The sequence below is a fragment of the Chenopodium album genome, chromosome 5 (genome assembly GCF_948465745.1).
Source record: "Chenopodium album chromosome 5, dcCheAlbu1.1, whole genome shotgun sequence".
In the NCBI taxonomy this organism is placed as follows: domain Eukaryota; kingdom Viridiplantae; phylum Streptophyta; class Magnoliopsida; order Caryophyllales; family Amaranthaceae; genus Chenopodium; species Chenopodium album.
In genome coordinates this window covers 739,839-756,465 of record NC_137838.1, presented here as the reverse complement: position 1 = coordinate 756,465, position 16,627 = coordinate 739,839, and the positions used below count along the sequence as shown (strand labels likewise).

The 16,627-nt window shown below is 35.4% G+C and overlaps 2 protein-coding genes across 2 annotated transcripts; both read right to left on the bottom strand.

The window, feature by feature from the left end:
• Nucleotides 1-8,776: 8,776 nt before the first annotated feature.
• On the bottom strand, nt 8,777-10,865 carry LOC145629953 (jasmonate-induced protein homolog). Its single transcript, XM_081682193.1, has 3 exons — nt 10,717-10,865; nt 9,905-10,291; nt 8,777-9,244 (listed from the first exon to the last, which is right to left on the bottom strand). The coding sequence occupies exons 2-3, from the start codon at nt 10,277-10,279 to the stop codon at nt 9,041-9,043; spliced, it is 579 nt and encodes a 192-aa protein (XP_081538319.1). The 5' UTR covers nt 10,280-10,291; nt 10,717-10,865; the 3' UTR covers nt 8,777-9,040.
• Nucleotides 10,866-12,990: 2,125 nt separating this feature from the next.
• Nucleotides 12,991-14,583, bottom strand: LOC145629952 (jasmonate-induced protein homolog). The gene is made up of 3 exons (XM_081682192.1): nt 14,431-14,583; nt 13,576-13,955; nt 12,991-13,346 (listed from the first exon to the last, which is right to left on the bottom strand). Exons 2-3 carry the CDS (start codon nt 13,948-13,950, stop codon nt 13,185-13,187), a joined length of 537 nt encoding a protein of 178 aa, XP_081538318.1. The 5' UTR covers nt 13,951-13,955; nt 14,431-14,583; the 3' UTR covers nt 12,991-13,184.
• Between the last annotated feature and the right edge of the window lie 2,044 nt (nt 14,584-16,627).

Below are 16,627 nucleotides of genomic sequence, written 5' to 3'. Positions count from 1 at the left end.
TACTAAGAGGCCATTTGGTGAACTCAAGCCTATCACAAAAATTTATGACAACATACACTACTAGAAAACAGCTTAATTCCGACGGAACCGTTCCGACGGACAAGAAAATCCGTCGGAAAGTACGAAATTTCCGACGGACTTAAATTCCGTCGTAAATTTACGACGGATTTTTAATCCGTCGGAAATTATACCATTTACGACGGAAAATTCCGTCGTAAATGGTATAATTTCCGATGGAATTTAATTCCGTCGTAAATTTACGACGGAATTTAATTCCGTCGGAAATTTGCGACGGATTATAACCCATTTCCGACGGAATTTAATTTTTTATTAAAAAAAAAGGAAAAAACCCCAAAACCCTAATACTAATACGGCGCCCCAACCCCCCTCATTCACAATCCGCCTCTCTCCTCTCTTTTCTCTCTCCTCACGCTCTCTGTCTCCTCCCTTTCTCTCTCCTCACGTTCTCTCTCTCCTCCTCCTCCTTCTCTTCTCACGCTTTCTCTCTCCTCTCCTCCTCCTCCTTACTCTCTTCTCAAGAAAGCTCTCCTCCTTTTATGTCGTTTATGGTGATGTTAGTCAAATTAATGGTTTTTAAGGTCAAATTCGACCATGAAAATCCTAGATCTAGGGTTTTTGTGGTCGAATTTGGCCTTGTTAAACCAAGTTCGTGGTTAATTTCGAAGTTTTTTTTATCTTAAGGTACGTTCTAATATTTAATTTTGATTTTTTATTTAATTTTTGGATGATTTTCGGTGGTGGTGGATCTAAATTTGGGTGATTTTCGGTGGTGGCTGTGGTCTGGGTCGTATTATGGTGATTTTCGTGGTGGTTGTGGCTTGGTTAGTGTATTCGGTCAGGGTGGTGTGGGTTTTGGTGGGGATTTGTTAGGGGTGGGTAGTGTGGGCTCGGTTAGGGGTGGTGGGTTTTAGGTTGGGTTGGGTTGGGTTTTGCGAAGTTTGGTGTTTTGGGGTTATTGTGTGCGTGTGGTGGTGTCGGTGTGAGTGTGGTGGTGTGTAGTGGGGTGGTGTCGGTGTGAGTGTGGTGGTGTGCAGTGGAGTGGTGTCGGTGTGAGTGTGGTGGTGTGCAGTGGAGTGGTGTCGGTGCGAGTGGTGGTGTGCAGTGGGGTGGTGTCGGTGTGAGTGTGATGGTGTGCGGTGGGGGCTGGTTGGGTGGGCTGGTGGTATGGGGTGGTAGCTGGTGGTGGGGGTTGGTGGTGCGGGCTTTTTTTTTTGTTTTTTTAATAAATTTCCGACGGAATTTCCGTCGGGAAATTCTGACGGAATCGGATTCCGTCGAAAATTTCCGACGGACTTTTCCAGACCAGAAAAACCTCTTTCGACGCTAAATTCCGTCGGAAAAGTGTTTTCGACGGAAATTCCGTCGTAAAATGTCAATTTTCCTACAAATACTTTTCCGACGACACCTTCCGACGGAATTCCGTCGTAAACACGGTTTCCGACGGAAAACATGGTGTTTCCGACGGAATTTTTCCGTCGGAATTAAGCTGTTTTCTAGTAGTGATATAATGGTCATATGTGGTTTCAAACGTCATTATATGACCATAAAATGTATTCCCTAGGGTCTCAAGACTTTTCTCCACCGAACCCCGTAACGTCAAAAATTCCTCAAAAAGCGTGGATAATAGCCTTCAATTTTGGAATATTTTGACATTTTTTTACCCGGAAATAAAATTTGCCGAGATGTTTACCATGGTCCCTAATACCCTTCGGGAGTCCAATTGTGTGGGTGGAACCATCTAATTTGCCTTAAAACGCTCAATTTGCCTGTTCAAAATTTGCACCGATTTCGTGAACTCAAGCCTACCACGGACATTTATAACAACATATATATAATGGTTATATATGGCTCCATAATTATATTACTCTAAAATGTATCCTCTAGGGTCTCAAGACTTTTCTCCATTGGACCCCGTAACGTCAAAAATTACTTAAAAAGCAAGGATAATAGCCTTCAATTTTGAAATATTTTGACATTTTTTTGCCCGAAAATAAAATTTTCCGAGATGTTTACCATGGTCCCTAATTCCCTCCAGGAGTCCAATTGTGCGGGTGAAACCATCTAATTTGCATTAAAACGCTCAATTTGCCTGTTCGAAATTTACACCGATTTCGTGAACTCAAGCCTACCACGGACATTTATGACAACATATAATGGACATATATGGTTCCAAACGTCATTATATCACCCTAAAATTTATTCCCTAGGGTCTCAAGATTTTTCTCCACCGGAACCTGTAACGTCAAAAATTCCTCAAAAAACGTGGATAATAGCCTTCAATTTTGGAATTTTTTCCTTATTTGGCCCAGAAATAAAAATTTCCGAGATTTTTACCATGGTACCTAATACCCTACGGAGTCAAATGGGGTGGGTGGAACCATCTAATTTGCCTTATAACACTCAATTTGTCCATTCAAAACTTGAACCGATTTCGTAAACTCAAGCCTACCACGCACTGCACAGACATGTATAACAACATCTAATGGTTATATATGGCTCCAAACGTCATTCTATTACCCTAAACTGTATCCTCTAGGGTCTCAAGACATTTCTCCATCGGACCCCGTAACGTCAAAAATTCCTCAAAATGCGTGGATAATAGCCTTCAATTTTGAAATTTTTTGACCTTTATTTGTCCAGAAATAAAAATTGCCGAGAAGTTTATCATGGCACTCAATACCCTCCGGGAGTCCAATTGGGTAGGTGGAACCATCTAATTTGCCTTAAAACGCTCAATTAGCTTGTTCTAAACATTCACCGATTTCGTGAATTCAAGCCTATCACAGACATTTATGAAAACATATAATGGTTATCTATGGCTCCAAACATCATTAAATGAACCTAAAATGTTTCCTCTAGGGTCTCAAGAATTTTCTCCACTGGACCCCGTAACGTCAAAAATTCCTTAAAAAGCATGGATAATAGCCTTCAATTTTTTGAAATATTTTGACCTTTTTTTGCCCGGAAATAAAATTTTCCGAGATGTTTACCACGGTCCCTAATACCTTCCGGGAGTCCAATTGTGCGTGAGTGAAACCATCTAATTTGCCTTAAAACGCTCAATTTGCCCGTTCGAAATTTGCACCGATTTCGTGAACTCAAGCCTACCACGGACATTTATGACAACCTATAATGGACATATATGGTTCCAAACGTCATTATATCACCCTAAAATGTATCCCCTATGGTCTCAAGATTTTTCTCCACCGGAACCAGTAACGTCAAAAATTCCTCAAAAAACGTGGATAATAGCCTTCAATTTAGGAATTTTTTGACCTTTTTTTGCCCATAATAAAAATTGATGAGATGTTTACCATGATAACTAATACTCTACGGGAGTCAAATTGGGTGGGTGGAACCATCTAATTTAACTTATAACACTCAATTTGTCCATTCGAAACTTGCAACGATTTCTTAAACTCAAGCCAACCACAAACATTTACAACAACATATAATGGTTATATATGGCTCCAAACGTCATTGTATTACCCTAAACTGTATCCTCTAGGGTCTTAAGATTTTTCGCCACCGAACCCCATAACGTCAAAAATTCCTCAAAATGCGTGGATAATAGCCTTCAATTTTGAAATTTTTTGACCTTTATTTTCTCGAAAATAAAAATTTCCGAGAAATTTACCATGGTCCCCAATACTCTCCGAGAGTCCAACTGGGTGGGTGGAACCATCTAATTGGCCATAAAACGCTTAATTAGCCTGTTCTAAACATTCACCGATTTCGTGAGTTCAATTCTATCATGGACATTTATGAAAACATATAATGGTTATCTATGGTTCTAAACTTCATTAAATGACCCTAAAATGTATCCTCTAGGGTCTCAAGACATTTCTCCACTGGACCCCGTAACGTAAAAAATTCCTAAAAAAGCGTGGATAAAAGACTTTAATTTTGAAATATTTTGACCTTTTCTGCCCGGAGATAAAATTTGCCGAGATGTTTACCATGGTTCCTAGTACCCTCCGAGGGTCCAACTGGGTGGATGAAATAAACCATATAATTTGCCTTAAAACGCTCAATTTGCCCTTTCAAAATTTGCACCGATTTCGTGAACTCAAGCCTACCACGAACATTTATGACAACATATAATGGACATATATGGTTCCAAACGTCATTATATCACCCTAAAATGTATCCCCTAGGGTCTCAAGATTTTTCTCCACCGGAACTCGTAATGTAAAAAATTCCTCAAAAAACGTGGATAATAGCCTTCAATTTTGAAATTTTTTGACCTTTTTTTGCCCATAAATAAAAATTGATGAGATGTTTACCATGATACCTAATACCCTACGGGAGTCAAATTGGGTGGGTGGAACCATCTAATTTAACTTATAACACTCAATTTGTCCATTCGAAACTTGTACCGATTTCGTAAACTCAAGCCTACCACGGACATTTATAACAACATATAATGGTTATATATGGCTCCAAACGTCATTGTATTACCCTAAACTGTATCCTCTAGGGGCTCAAGATTTTTCGCCACCGGACCCCGTAACGTCAAAAATTCCTCAAAATGCGTGGATTATAGCCTTCAATTTTGAGATTTTTTGACCTTTATTTGCTCAAAAAAAAATTGTCGATAAGTTTACCATGGTCCTTAATACCCTCCAGGAGTCCAATTGGGTGGGTGGAACCATCTAATTTGCCTTAAAACGCTCAATTAGCCTGTTTTAAACATTCACCGATTTCGTGAAATCAAGCCTATCACAGACATTTATGAAAACATATAATGGTTATCTATGGTTCCAAACGTCATTAAATGTCCCTAAAATGTATCCTCTAGGGTCTCAAGACTTTTCTCCATTTGACCCCGTAACGTTAAAAATTTCTTAAAAAGCGTGGATAATAGCCTTTAATTTTGAAATATTTTGACCTTTTTTTTCCCGGAAAAAGAATTTTCCAAGATGTTTACCATGGTCCCCCATACCCTCCGGGTGTCCATTTGTGTGGGTGAAACCATATAATTTGCCTTAAAACGCTCAATTTGCCTGTTCGAAATTTGCACCGATTTCGTAAACTCAAGCCTACCACGGACATTTATGACAACATATATTGGACATATATGGTTCCAAACGTCATTATATGACCCTAAAATGTATCCCCTAGGGTATCAAGATTTTTCTCCTCCGGAACCCGTAACGTAAAAAATTTCTTAAAAAACGTTGATAATAGCCTTCAATTTTGGAATTTTTTGAATTTTTTGGCCCAGAAATAAAAATTGCCGAGATGTTTACCATAGTACCTAATACCCCACGGGAGTCAAATTGGGTGGGTGGAACCATCTAATTTGCCTTATAACACTCAATTTGTCCATTCGAAACTTGCACCGATTTCGTAAACTCAAGCCTACCACAAACATTTATAACAACAGTACATATAATGGTTATATATGGCTCCAAACGTCATTATATTACCCTAAACAGTATCCTCTAGGGTCTCAAGACTTTTCTCAACCGGACCCCGTAACGTCAAAAATTCCTTAAAATGTGTGGATAATAGCCTTCAATTTTGAAAATTTTTTACCTTTATTTGCTCGGATATAAAAATTGCCGATAAATTTACCATAGTCCCCAATACCCTCCAGGAGTCCAATTGGGTGGTGGAACCTTCTAATTTGCTTTAAAACGCTCAATTAGCCTGTTTTAAACATTCACCGATTTCGTGAACTCAAGCCTATCGCGAACATTTATGAAAATATATAATGGTTATCTATGGTTCCAAACGTCATTAAATGACCCTAAAATGTATCCTCTAGGGTCTCAAGACTTTTCTCCACTGGACCACATAACATCAAAAATTCCTCAAAAAGCGTGGATAATAGTCTTTAATTTTGAAATATTTTGACCTTTTTTTGCCCGAAAATAAAATTTGTCGAGATGTTTACCATGACACCTAATACCCTCCGGGAGTCCAATTGTGTGGGTGAAACCATCTAATTTGCCTTAAAACACTCAATTTGCCTGTTTGAAATTTGCACCGAATTCGTGAACTCAAGCCTACAACGGACATTTATGACTACATATAATGGACATATATGATTCCAAACGTCATTATATGACCCTAAAATGCATCCCCTAGGGTCTCAAGATTTTTCTCCACCGGAACCCGTAACGTCAAAAAACATGGATAATATATAGCCTTCAATTTTGGAATTTTTTGACCTTTTTTTTCCCATAAAGAAAAATTTCCGAGATGTTTACCATGGTACCTAATACCCTACGGAAGTCAAATTGGGTGGGTGGAACCATCTAATTTGCCTTATAACACTCAATTTGTCCATTCGAAACTTGCACCGATTTCGTAAACTCAAGCCTACCACGGACATTTATAACAACATCTAATGGTTATATATGGCTCCAAACGTCATTTTATTACCCTAAACTGTATACTTTAGGGTCTTAAGACTTTTCGCCACTGGACCCCGTAACGTCAAAAATTCCTCAAAATGCGTGGATAATAGCCTTCAATTTTGAAATTTTTTGAGCTTTATTTTCTTAGAAATAAAAATTGTCGAGAAGTTTACCATAATCCCCAATACCCTCCAGGAGTCCAATTGGGTGGGTGAAACCATCTAATTTGCCTTAAAACGCTCAATTAGTCTGTTCTAAACATTCACCGATTTCTTGAACTCAAGCCTATCACGGACATTTATGAAAACATATAATGGTTATCTATGGTTCCAAACGTCATTAAATGACCCTAAAATGTATCCTCTAGGGTCTCAAGACTATTCTCCACTGGACCACTTAACGTTAAAAATTTCTCAAAAAGCGTGGATAATATAGCCTTCAATTTTGAAATATTTTGACCTTTTTTGCCTGGAAATAAAATTTTCCGAGATGTTTACCATGATCCCTAATACCCTCCGGGAGTCCAGTTGTGTGGGTGTAACCATCTGATTTGCCTTTAAACGCTCAATTGCCTATTGAAATTTGCACCGATTTCGTGAACTCAAGCTTACCACGAACATTTATGACATCATATAATGGTCATATATGGTTCCAAACGTCATTATATGACCCTAAAATGTATCCTCTAGGGTCTCAAGACTTTTTTCCATCGGACCCCGTAACGTCAAAAATTCCTTAAAAAACGTGGATAATAGCCTTCAATAATTTTGGAATTTTTTTTACCTTTTTTTGCCTAGAAATAAAAATTTTCGAGATGTTTACCATGGTCCCTAATAGCCTACGGGAGTTAAATTGGGTGGGTGGAACCATCTAATTTGCCTTATAACACTCAATTTGTCTTTTCGAAATTTGCACCAATTTCGTAAACTCAAGCCTAACACGGACATTATTTATGACAACATATAATGATTATATATGGCTCCAAACGTCATTATATAACTCTAAAATGTATCCTCTAAGGTCTCAAGACTTTTCGCCATCGGACCTCCTAATAATGTCAAAAAAATTTCAAAAAGCGTGGATAATAGCCTTCAATTTTGGAATTTTTTGACCTTTATTTGCTTGGAAATAAAAATTGTCGAGAAGTTTAACATGGTCCTTAATACCCTCCGGGAGTCCAATTGGGTGGGTGGAACCATCTTATTTGCCTTAAAACCCTCTATTAGCCAGTTCGAAACTTGCACCGATTTCGTGAACTCAAGTCTACCATGGACATTTATGAAAACATATAATGGTTATCTATGGTTCCAAACGTCATTATATGACCCTTAAATGTATCCTTTAGGGTCTCAAGAGTTTTCACCACTGGACCCTGTAACGTCAAAAATTCCTTAAAAAGTGTGGATAATAGCCTTTAATTTTGGAATTTTTTGAACTTTTTTTGTCCGGAAATAAAAATTTCCGAGATGTTTACCATATTCCCTAATACCCTCTGGGATTCCAATTGGGTTTGTGGAACCGTCTAAATTGCCTTAAAACGCTCAATTTTCCCATTCGAAACTTGCACCGATTTCATAAACTCAAGCCTACCACGGACATTTATGACAAACGTCATTATATGATTCTAAAATGTATTTTCTAGGGTATCAAGAATTTTTGCCACCGGACCCCGTAACGTCAAAAGTTCCCCAAAAAGCGTGAATAATAGCCTTCAATTTTGGAATTTTTTGACCTTTTTTTACCTGGAAATAAAAATTGCTGAGAAGTTTACCGTGGTCCCCAATACCCTATGGGAGTCCAACTGGGTAGGTGGAACCATCTAATTTGCCTAAAAACGCTCAATTTGCTCGTTTGAAATTTGCCCCGATTTCGTTAACTCTAGCCTACCCGGATGTTTATGACAACATATAATGGTCATATATGGTTTCAAAAGTCATTATATGATCCTAAAATGTATCCTTTAGGGTTTCAAGACTTTTCTCCACCGGCCCCGTAACGTCAAAAATTCCTCAAAAACCGTGGATAATAAGCCTTCAATTTTGGAAATTTTTGAAATATTTTTTTTTGTCCGGAAATAAAAATTGCCGAGATGCTTACCTTGGTCCCCAATACCCTCCGGGAGTCTAATTGGTGGGTGGAACCATCTAATTTGTCTTGAAACGCTCAATATGTCCGTTTGAAACTTGCACCTATTTCATGAACTCAATTTGCCCGTTTGAAACTTGCACTAATTTCGTGAACGCTCAATAGTAAAATTCGGTAAATTTTCTAAGGTTATAAACTAATAAATGTATGCATTAATAATCCTTACTCATCAGTCTCATCACAAACGACGCCTCAAGTACATGACATATACTGTTTTTAAAAAAAAAAATACAAGACATATATAGGAACAACAAGATCAAAACATTGCATACTCTTGAAATCATTATAAGGATTTATCATTAATTTTTATTAAGATGATAAATGTCCAGGTTATAGCAAAGCCAAGCCAAGCAAAGCAATGCGAGGGACATACCACACACGTACATTTTTTTTTTGGTCACAACTTAGCACACTAAGTCGCTTGTGTTATTCCGAATATTATATTACATACGAGTATTATACATAATTTGTTATGAAGTATACTTCTTGATATGCAATAGGGAAATCTATGGTCCCCCTGGGCTGTTGATACTGAAGGTAGAATTGACTATAGCCACCTTCTCGCTATCGTCTGAGATACGAGCAGTTAATGTTGCACCTGATTCAATGTCCCAGTGCTGGCTATAGTCGCCCGACTTATCGAGGTTTTGTTCAATTTCACTCCAATCCGTCTTCAAGAGCTTCTCTAGTAGCCCACCTTGCACATACACCTGCACCAAAAAATAATATCACATTAGATTAAACTGAAACAAAGGGAGTAGATAGCTCATTAATTGCATTAAAAAAAAAAATTCGCCCAAAGTTTAGCTTGTAGAGTCAACATTTATCTATATTACACCTAATCAATTTAAATCACACTCATTTTTTTACTTGAAATAAAACCATTCTACTCACTTTACTACTATTTTGAAAATTTACCCCTTAATTAAAACCCTAAAATAGGGGAAATTGAGGTTATATGGGTGCACTTAGTGGTAGTTGGGGCTAAGTGAGTGTAATTAACTAATTATTAGAGGTAATTGTGTTGTATGGACATTGGTTCTGGGCCTCATTAACAAATAATGTTCATAAAAAGAGTTTTTCTTTTTTGAATTATAAGGTAGTTAAGGTGCATTCTATTCACCTGATTTTTATTTATCTAAACTTATCTAATCTTATCTGAACTTGTCTTAACGTATCTAAACTTATATGAATTATCACAATTTATCTGAACTTATTTTTTCTGAACTTATCTAATCTGAACTTATTAATTAACCCTTATTTGAACTTATTCAAACTTATTTTTCCTGAAATAAGTGGAAATAAGGTGAATAAAACAGGGCCTTATTTGCAAAATGAGTGTTTTTTATTGGGGGTAAATGTATACATACCCTATTAGGCTCACCAGGGGTGTCGGGTTTGGACCAAGACAGTATCCATCCAAGGGCAAGAGGAGTTGCATCACGCTCGAGACCATACAAGAGCGCCCCCTTAGAGCCCTTGTGCACAAACACAGCCCCATCACCTCCGTTGATGTAATCAGGAAGCCTCGCCATAAAATTCCCAATCCAACTATGGTTTCTGTACGACCTCATTCGTTGTCCGAAACTGCTTCTGATGGAGACCACTGCCATTGCTTGAATCTGATTATTGCTTATGTTGTTTGTCATTATGTAGTTCTTTGCGTCTTTCATCCCCTCTTCCATCATCGCCTTTTCTTTCTCACCCATCACATTGTCCCTTTTCTGTTGCACAGACGACGCCATTCTTCTTCAATTCTGTTACATTTCTCACAAAATTATCTGTTAATGTATGAATAGTGAAAAAAAAAAACAGATTAATTAAGTGCAGATACTGTATCATTTTATTTTTGTAAGTCTTTTGTACCGAAGCTTCTAGCATAGTCGTCGACTACGGATGACTATGGTTAACTAAAATAAAAGATTAAATTTCAGCTCTTCGATGTTTTCAATTGCTTAATCTTATCCTTCTAAATTTTTTTCAGTTACACATCATTTAAGTCATAGCGATCAGTTTCGATGACGTACATGTGAATTAATTAACAACATGAGTCAACATAAATATTGACCTACATACATATTCTTTAATTAACATATATCACTTATATTAGTATCAATGAATTTGATCTGAGTGTAATGAAAATGCCAGGGGCTAAAACAAGGGGTGAAAAGAGAGAGCGTACCTTAATTGAAATAGTATATATGTTACAGATTAATTAAAATTTGAGGATATGTAAGGCCAGAGGACAAAAGGATTGTCTATTTATAGACAACTGGCGATATATGAGGATAATCATGCATGCATTATTGAAATGATCTAGCTTTAATTTGAATTAAAAAAAATAAAAAAGAAGAATAAGAATATCTTTATAAATGATGAAGAATTTAAATAGATATATTAGAAAATTTTATTCATTGAAGCATTATTTATGCGTTAATACACGTATTTTTTCTTTGTTTTCACAATAGCAAAGGCAACAACAAACCAACACTTTTGTCAAAAAAAAATAATAATAATAATAATTAGAGATGGTAAAACGACATCTTCTTGCTATGTTGTTCGCCCTTTGAACCTGTTCTCTTGGGACTTTGAGAATTGCACACCTGTTATTACACGTTCTCGGTGTGTAAGAAAACTCACAAAATTAAAGAAAAAAATATATGCAAGGGTTTGCAACTGAGTTAGCTAATTGTCGGTAATCGATCTCTAGCTAGCAAACTAAGATTTGACTATAGTAATTCGGTCGAACCTACTATTACTTATGAACAATTGAACCATGTAGGATTGTATCTTAGCTTTAAGCACCGTAGGGCTGTAGGACTGATTTTAGCCATCGGGAATTGGCTATTTTCTTGTTGTGAAAATTAATCGAATTTTCTGTTTAAGAAAATTCAAAAACAAATGCATGAAGTATCACACTTTATGAAGTCAAAGGATATAGTATTCCGTAGTATTTGTGGAGAAGAATCAATTTTTAGCTAGGTTTGCATCCGATTCTTCAAAATTAATTTGTAATGGGTATCATATTCTTTGATATTGGAGAATTAATCCTGCCACTGATATTACTTTGTAATTTACTAAGGGTTAGTTTTTTGATAATGGTCCTCCAAAAAAAGGAATTAATGTTAAGGCCCAATAATTTACAACTAAATAACAATAAGTCAATTTAGCCAAGTTTGCGGGATAGACATTTTAAGAGGAGGAACGAGTATCGTTGTAATTGTCATCTTTTAAGTCTGCATCCTATAGTCGACCACAAGTTTTTTTTTGACACCTTTCCAAAATGCCTCGTATTAATATAGTGTAGTCTAATTGTTCACGCAGTCTCACTTATATGAAAGTCTTCTGATTCTTATTTTTTCCATGTGGGACTTGAATTTGTTGAAAGGAACACCTTCAATTCAGAGTTTCCCATCGAGCATAATAATGAGTTAGGTTTGGCAAATGGATGAGATATGACAATGCATTGAATAGCTTAATTGACCATTTTCTAGGATATCTTTGACTTGGGTGGCCTGGCTTGTGTTACTAGCCTTTTTCTTGGTGTCTTGATAAATCAAAAGGCAACATACAATATTTTGTTCGTTTCTTTGCGAAAGCAGCTAGATCGAGTATCGTTCGATGCAACTGTACGTGGCTTGTAATTTAAAATGTTAAAGCAATTGCATGCTTGGTAATTTATAAAGGGTTCATCATTTATGCGCTAGGTATGCAACTCATTTCTTTTAGTTATTCTGAGATACATTGCTCAAAACCTGCAAAACCCGGTGTTACATAGGAGAACGGAACACATTGAACTGAATCGTCATTTTGTGACAGGCGTTATCAAAGATAGGATGATTTCAATTGCTCTGGTGCAAAGGGAATTTGAGATCGTCATGCTTCTAACTTGAGGGAGGTGCATATTGATAAAATTAGTGTTCTAGATTTACGAGAGATTTTTATATATTAAAGGAGTGTGGGTAAATAATGTCCATTTTTATATAGATATATTTTATAATTTTTTTACTTAGTTAAGTGAACGAGGAATTTAGGGTATATTGTATATACAATTATATATACTACAACCATTTATATTATTAGCAACATCTATCAAAAATATAGATGTTTCATATGCATATTCTTTGCAACTATTATTTTCCTTTTTAACCTGTTATTTTCCTAATCTCTCTCCTCATCATATGCAATTAGTCGAAATAGATCGATCTATGTACTATTTAATTTATCTCTTCTTCATTTAACACTCACAAAACAACATTTGTCTAGGACTCCGCGCAACTCCTCTAGAGTTACAAATAATTAGAGATTGTATGTTGAAGTTGAATTAATGAGGACGAGAATTCAATTCAAGACTTATTTATCAGATTATCTTTGTAGCCTTTTATTTTAAATTTGGTTGGTACGTATATATAAGCGATATAATAAGTTTAAATAAACAAGTTAGAACACACTCAAATCATAAAATATGAAGATTTAGTCATATATATAGCGTAAATATGCTTGCATTACAAGAGAGATCTTTATTTTAATTAAAACAACTACTATGTAGTACAAAGCTTATTATTGTGAAATGCGTACTTGCATAACACAACCAGCAGGAACAATACCTCATTTAGCAAGCCATTTGATTAATAATCATTACATAATAAGCTAATTCGAGAGATATGCAACTAGGGCAAAACCATAGTTTAGAGCATATATCTTCCCTCCTAAAATTGGGTCCTCGTATTCACTTCTATATCCAGATGCATCAAGTTTGACTTTGATAACGTTCCAGTCAACTTCTCCCATTGGCCCGGCTTCTACATAAGCCTGTACACAATATAATTTTGACAATAATTAATTCTAGTACATTTCAAAGCAGTGGCGGATCTTGGGCCAAAAAGTTAGAGGCCCATGATTTGATCGTTCAACTTTTGCTAAATGCTCAAACTATTCGATTCATTAGATACCATATTACTTATAACATTTTCTATTTTAAGAAGAAAAAAAAAAGACTAAAATTAGGAAATAGAAATGGGTTTTGGGGGTAATACCGTACCTTCTGTTTTGGAGTGTCAAAAGCCACAAGCCATTTCCTGGCAGTGGAATCAGTACCATCAGCATAAACAATCCCCCCTACAGATCCTTCTGGAAGCGGTCCTCGGTGATCGAACCGGACTTCTTCATCCTGAACTGGAATGAACTCGGGGTAGGACGTCACCGGCTTTCCAGACCAGTTATGCTCATCAACCTTTTGCAAGGTTATATTGTCCTTAGTACGGTTTACAAGGAAACCTCGAGTAAGCGATTGCACCTCTGCCTCGACCTTTCCTTCCGAAGCTATTTTAGCCTTTGCTTTTGCCATCACCTCCTCTATTGCAGCTATTTCCTTGTTGCTTAGCACGGATGATAGGACTTGCTTGGTTGAAGCCATGTTTTCTACACCATGCATGTTAAACAATAGATCGAATAAATAACTAACATAGTTTGACTTTTTGGTCTATTATTGTCCTATCTTTTATCGCAATTTATAATCATTGTGTTTAATATTAAAATTAAATAAAGTTTCATAATATTAACTTTATAATAATTATAATTATTTAAATTTAGTATTATATACTTGTATATATGAATGGATTGGATTAAGCTAGTGCATTAACAAATGTGTAATATTTAAATGTGTTACGTAGCTGTGAAAGATAAGGGAAATAACTTTAGCAATATAAATTGATGAGAAAGTTAGTACATACTTTGTAATTGAGAATATACGAGAAATTATGATTACCATCCTTATGCTACGCGTACTAGTTTAAATTTATTAACCTTATATGCACATTTTATTGAGCTAAAATAAACCTCACATAATTTACCTGGCCTAGCAATAAATGATTAGGAGGCAAACTGAGTTACATACCTTAATTAAGTTTGATACAGTTATAGTGAAGAGCGCTACTACTGGATAAAAATTGTATTTGTTGTGAGATTATACAATGCCTATAAGGGCAAATAAACTTCATATTTATAGGAAGGATATGGATCTAAGAACAAGAGCACTTCTAGAGATAATATAAAATCTTTTGTTTTTGGGCAAAGGGAAGCTAAGAAATAATGGCGAACTTATTCCCAATTAAAAAGATGTTTTAAAACATGCACACGCACTTACACACATGAAAAAAAAAATAATAAGAGGGGTGCCTTTTTGGTGCAGCAGGCCACACCGTGTGGCCTGCTGCCAACTCATCAAAAATAACGGAGGAGACGCGCGTATAACGGGATTGAAAAGCACATGCTAATGAAAATGAAACTATAAAAACATACGCACAATTCCCTATACCCTAAAACCCAGAAAACCACAATTATTACGGCGTTTATAAAGGCGATAAAAACGAGAAAACTTATGCGAAAATCGAGCTAACACTCCAACAATTATTCTTTCAGAAATTTAAAAAAAAATATGACAGAAGACTTCGATCAATTACCTGATTCACAAAAATCATCAGAGATTGAAGAAATTGAAGATTCATTGTTGAATCTCGAAATCCAAACCAGTAATCAGGTATTGGATCTGGAAGATGAACACATATACGACAAAAATGATGTCAACAATGATTTACAAGGTAAAATTTGAACGATTTAAGGGTTACATGTTATTATTTTACATGTTACTTTATTTTAACAAGTAACCCCTAAATATTTAAGGGTTACCCGTAACTGTACTATAACAAGTAACCACTAAATAATTATGGGTTACAGGTAACCTGTACTATAACAAGTAACTCCTAAATATTTAAGGGTTACATGTTACTTTATTTTACCAAGTAACCCCTAAATATTTAAGGATTAAACGTAACTGTACTATAACCAGTAACCACTAAATAATTATGGGTTACAGGTAACCTGTACTATAACAAGTAACTCCTAAATATTTAAGGGTTACATGTTATTTTATTTTAACAAGTAACCCCTAAATATTTAAGGGTTACCCGTAACAGTACTATAACAAGTAACCACTAAATAATTATGGGTTACAGGTAACCTGTACTATAACAAGTAACTCCTAAATATTTAAGGGTTACATGTTATTTTATTTTAACAAGTAACACCTAAATATTTAAGGGTTACCCGTAACTGTACTATAACAAGTAACCAGTAAATAATTATGGGTTACAGTAACCTGTACTATAACAAGTAACTCCTAAATATTTAAGGGTTACATGTTACTTTATTTTAACAAGTAACCCCTAAATATATAAGGGTTACGTGTAACTGTACTATAACCAGTAACCACTAAATAATTATGTGTTACAGGTAACCTGTACTATAACAAGTAACTCCTAAATATTTAAAGGTTACATGTTACTTTATTTTAACAAGTAACCTCTAAATATATAAGAGTTACCCGTAACTATACTATAACCAGTAACCACTAAATAATTATGGGTTACAGGTAACCTGTACTATAACAAGTAACTCCTAAATATTTAAGGGTTACATGTTACTTTATTTTAATAAGTAACCCCTAAATATTTAATGGTTACCCGTAACTGTACTATAACAAGTAACCACTAAATAATTATGGATTACAGGTAACCTGTACTATAACAAGTAACTCCTAAATATTTAAGGGTTACATATTACTTTATTTTAACAAGTAACCCCTAAATATATAAGGGTTACGCGTAACTGTACTATAACCAGTAACCACTAAATAATTATGTGTTACAGGTAACCTGTACTATAACAAGTAACTCCTAAATATTTAAAGGTTACATGTTACTTTATTTTAACAAGTAACCTCTAAATATATAACAGTTACCCGTAGCTATACTATAACCAGTAACCCCTAAATATTTAAGGGTTACATGTTACTTTATTTTAACAAGTAACTCGTAAATAATTGAGGGTTACATGTTACTTAATTTTAACAAGTAACCCCTAAATATATAACAAATGAGGGTTACATGTTACTTTATTTTAACAAGTAACCCTTTAATATTTAACAATTTTAAGAAACTGTACTTTAACAAGTAACGCTTAAATAATAAAAGGTTACAAGAAATTGTACTTACAAATAAATACTGAAATTATAGCAATTATACTTACAAGCTGTA

What these genes read in the sequence shown, in the direction of transcription:
- LOC145629953 (XM_081682193.1), bottom strand. Translation starts at nt 10,279, where the DNA reads ATGGCGTCGTCTGTGCAACAGAAAAGGGACAATGTGATGGGTGAGAAA. An exon ending in CCCCTGGTGAGCCTAATAGG is followed by an intron (nt 9,245 to 9,904) that starts GTATGTATACAT and finishes TTTTTGGTGCAG; the next exon opens with GTGTATGTGCAAGGTGGGCT.
- LOC145629952 (XM_081682192.1), bottom strand. Translation starts at nt 13,950, where the DNA reads ATGGCTTCAACCAAGCAAGTCCTATCATCCGTGCTAAGCAACAAGGAA. An exon ending in TTGACACTCCAAAACAGAAG is followed by an intron (nt 13,347 to 13,575) that starts GTACGGTATTAC and finishes TATTGTGTACAG; the next exon opens with GCTTATGTAGAAGCCGGGCC.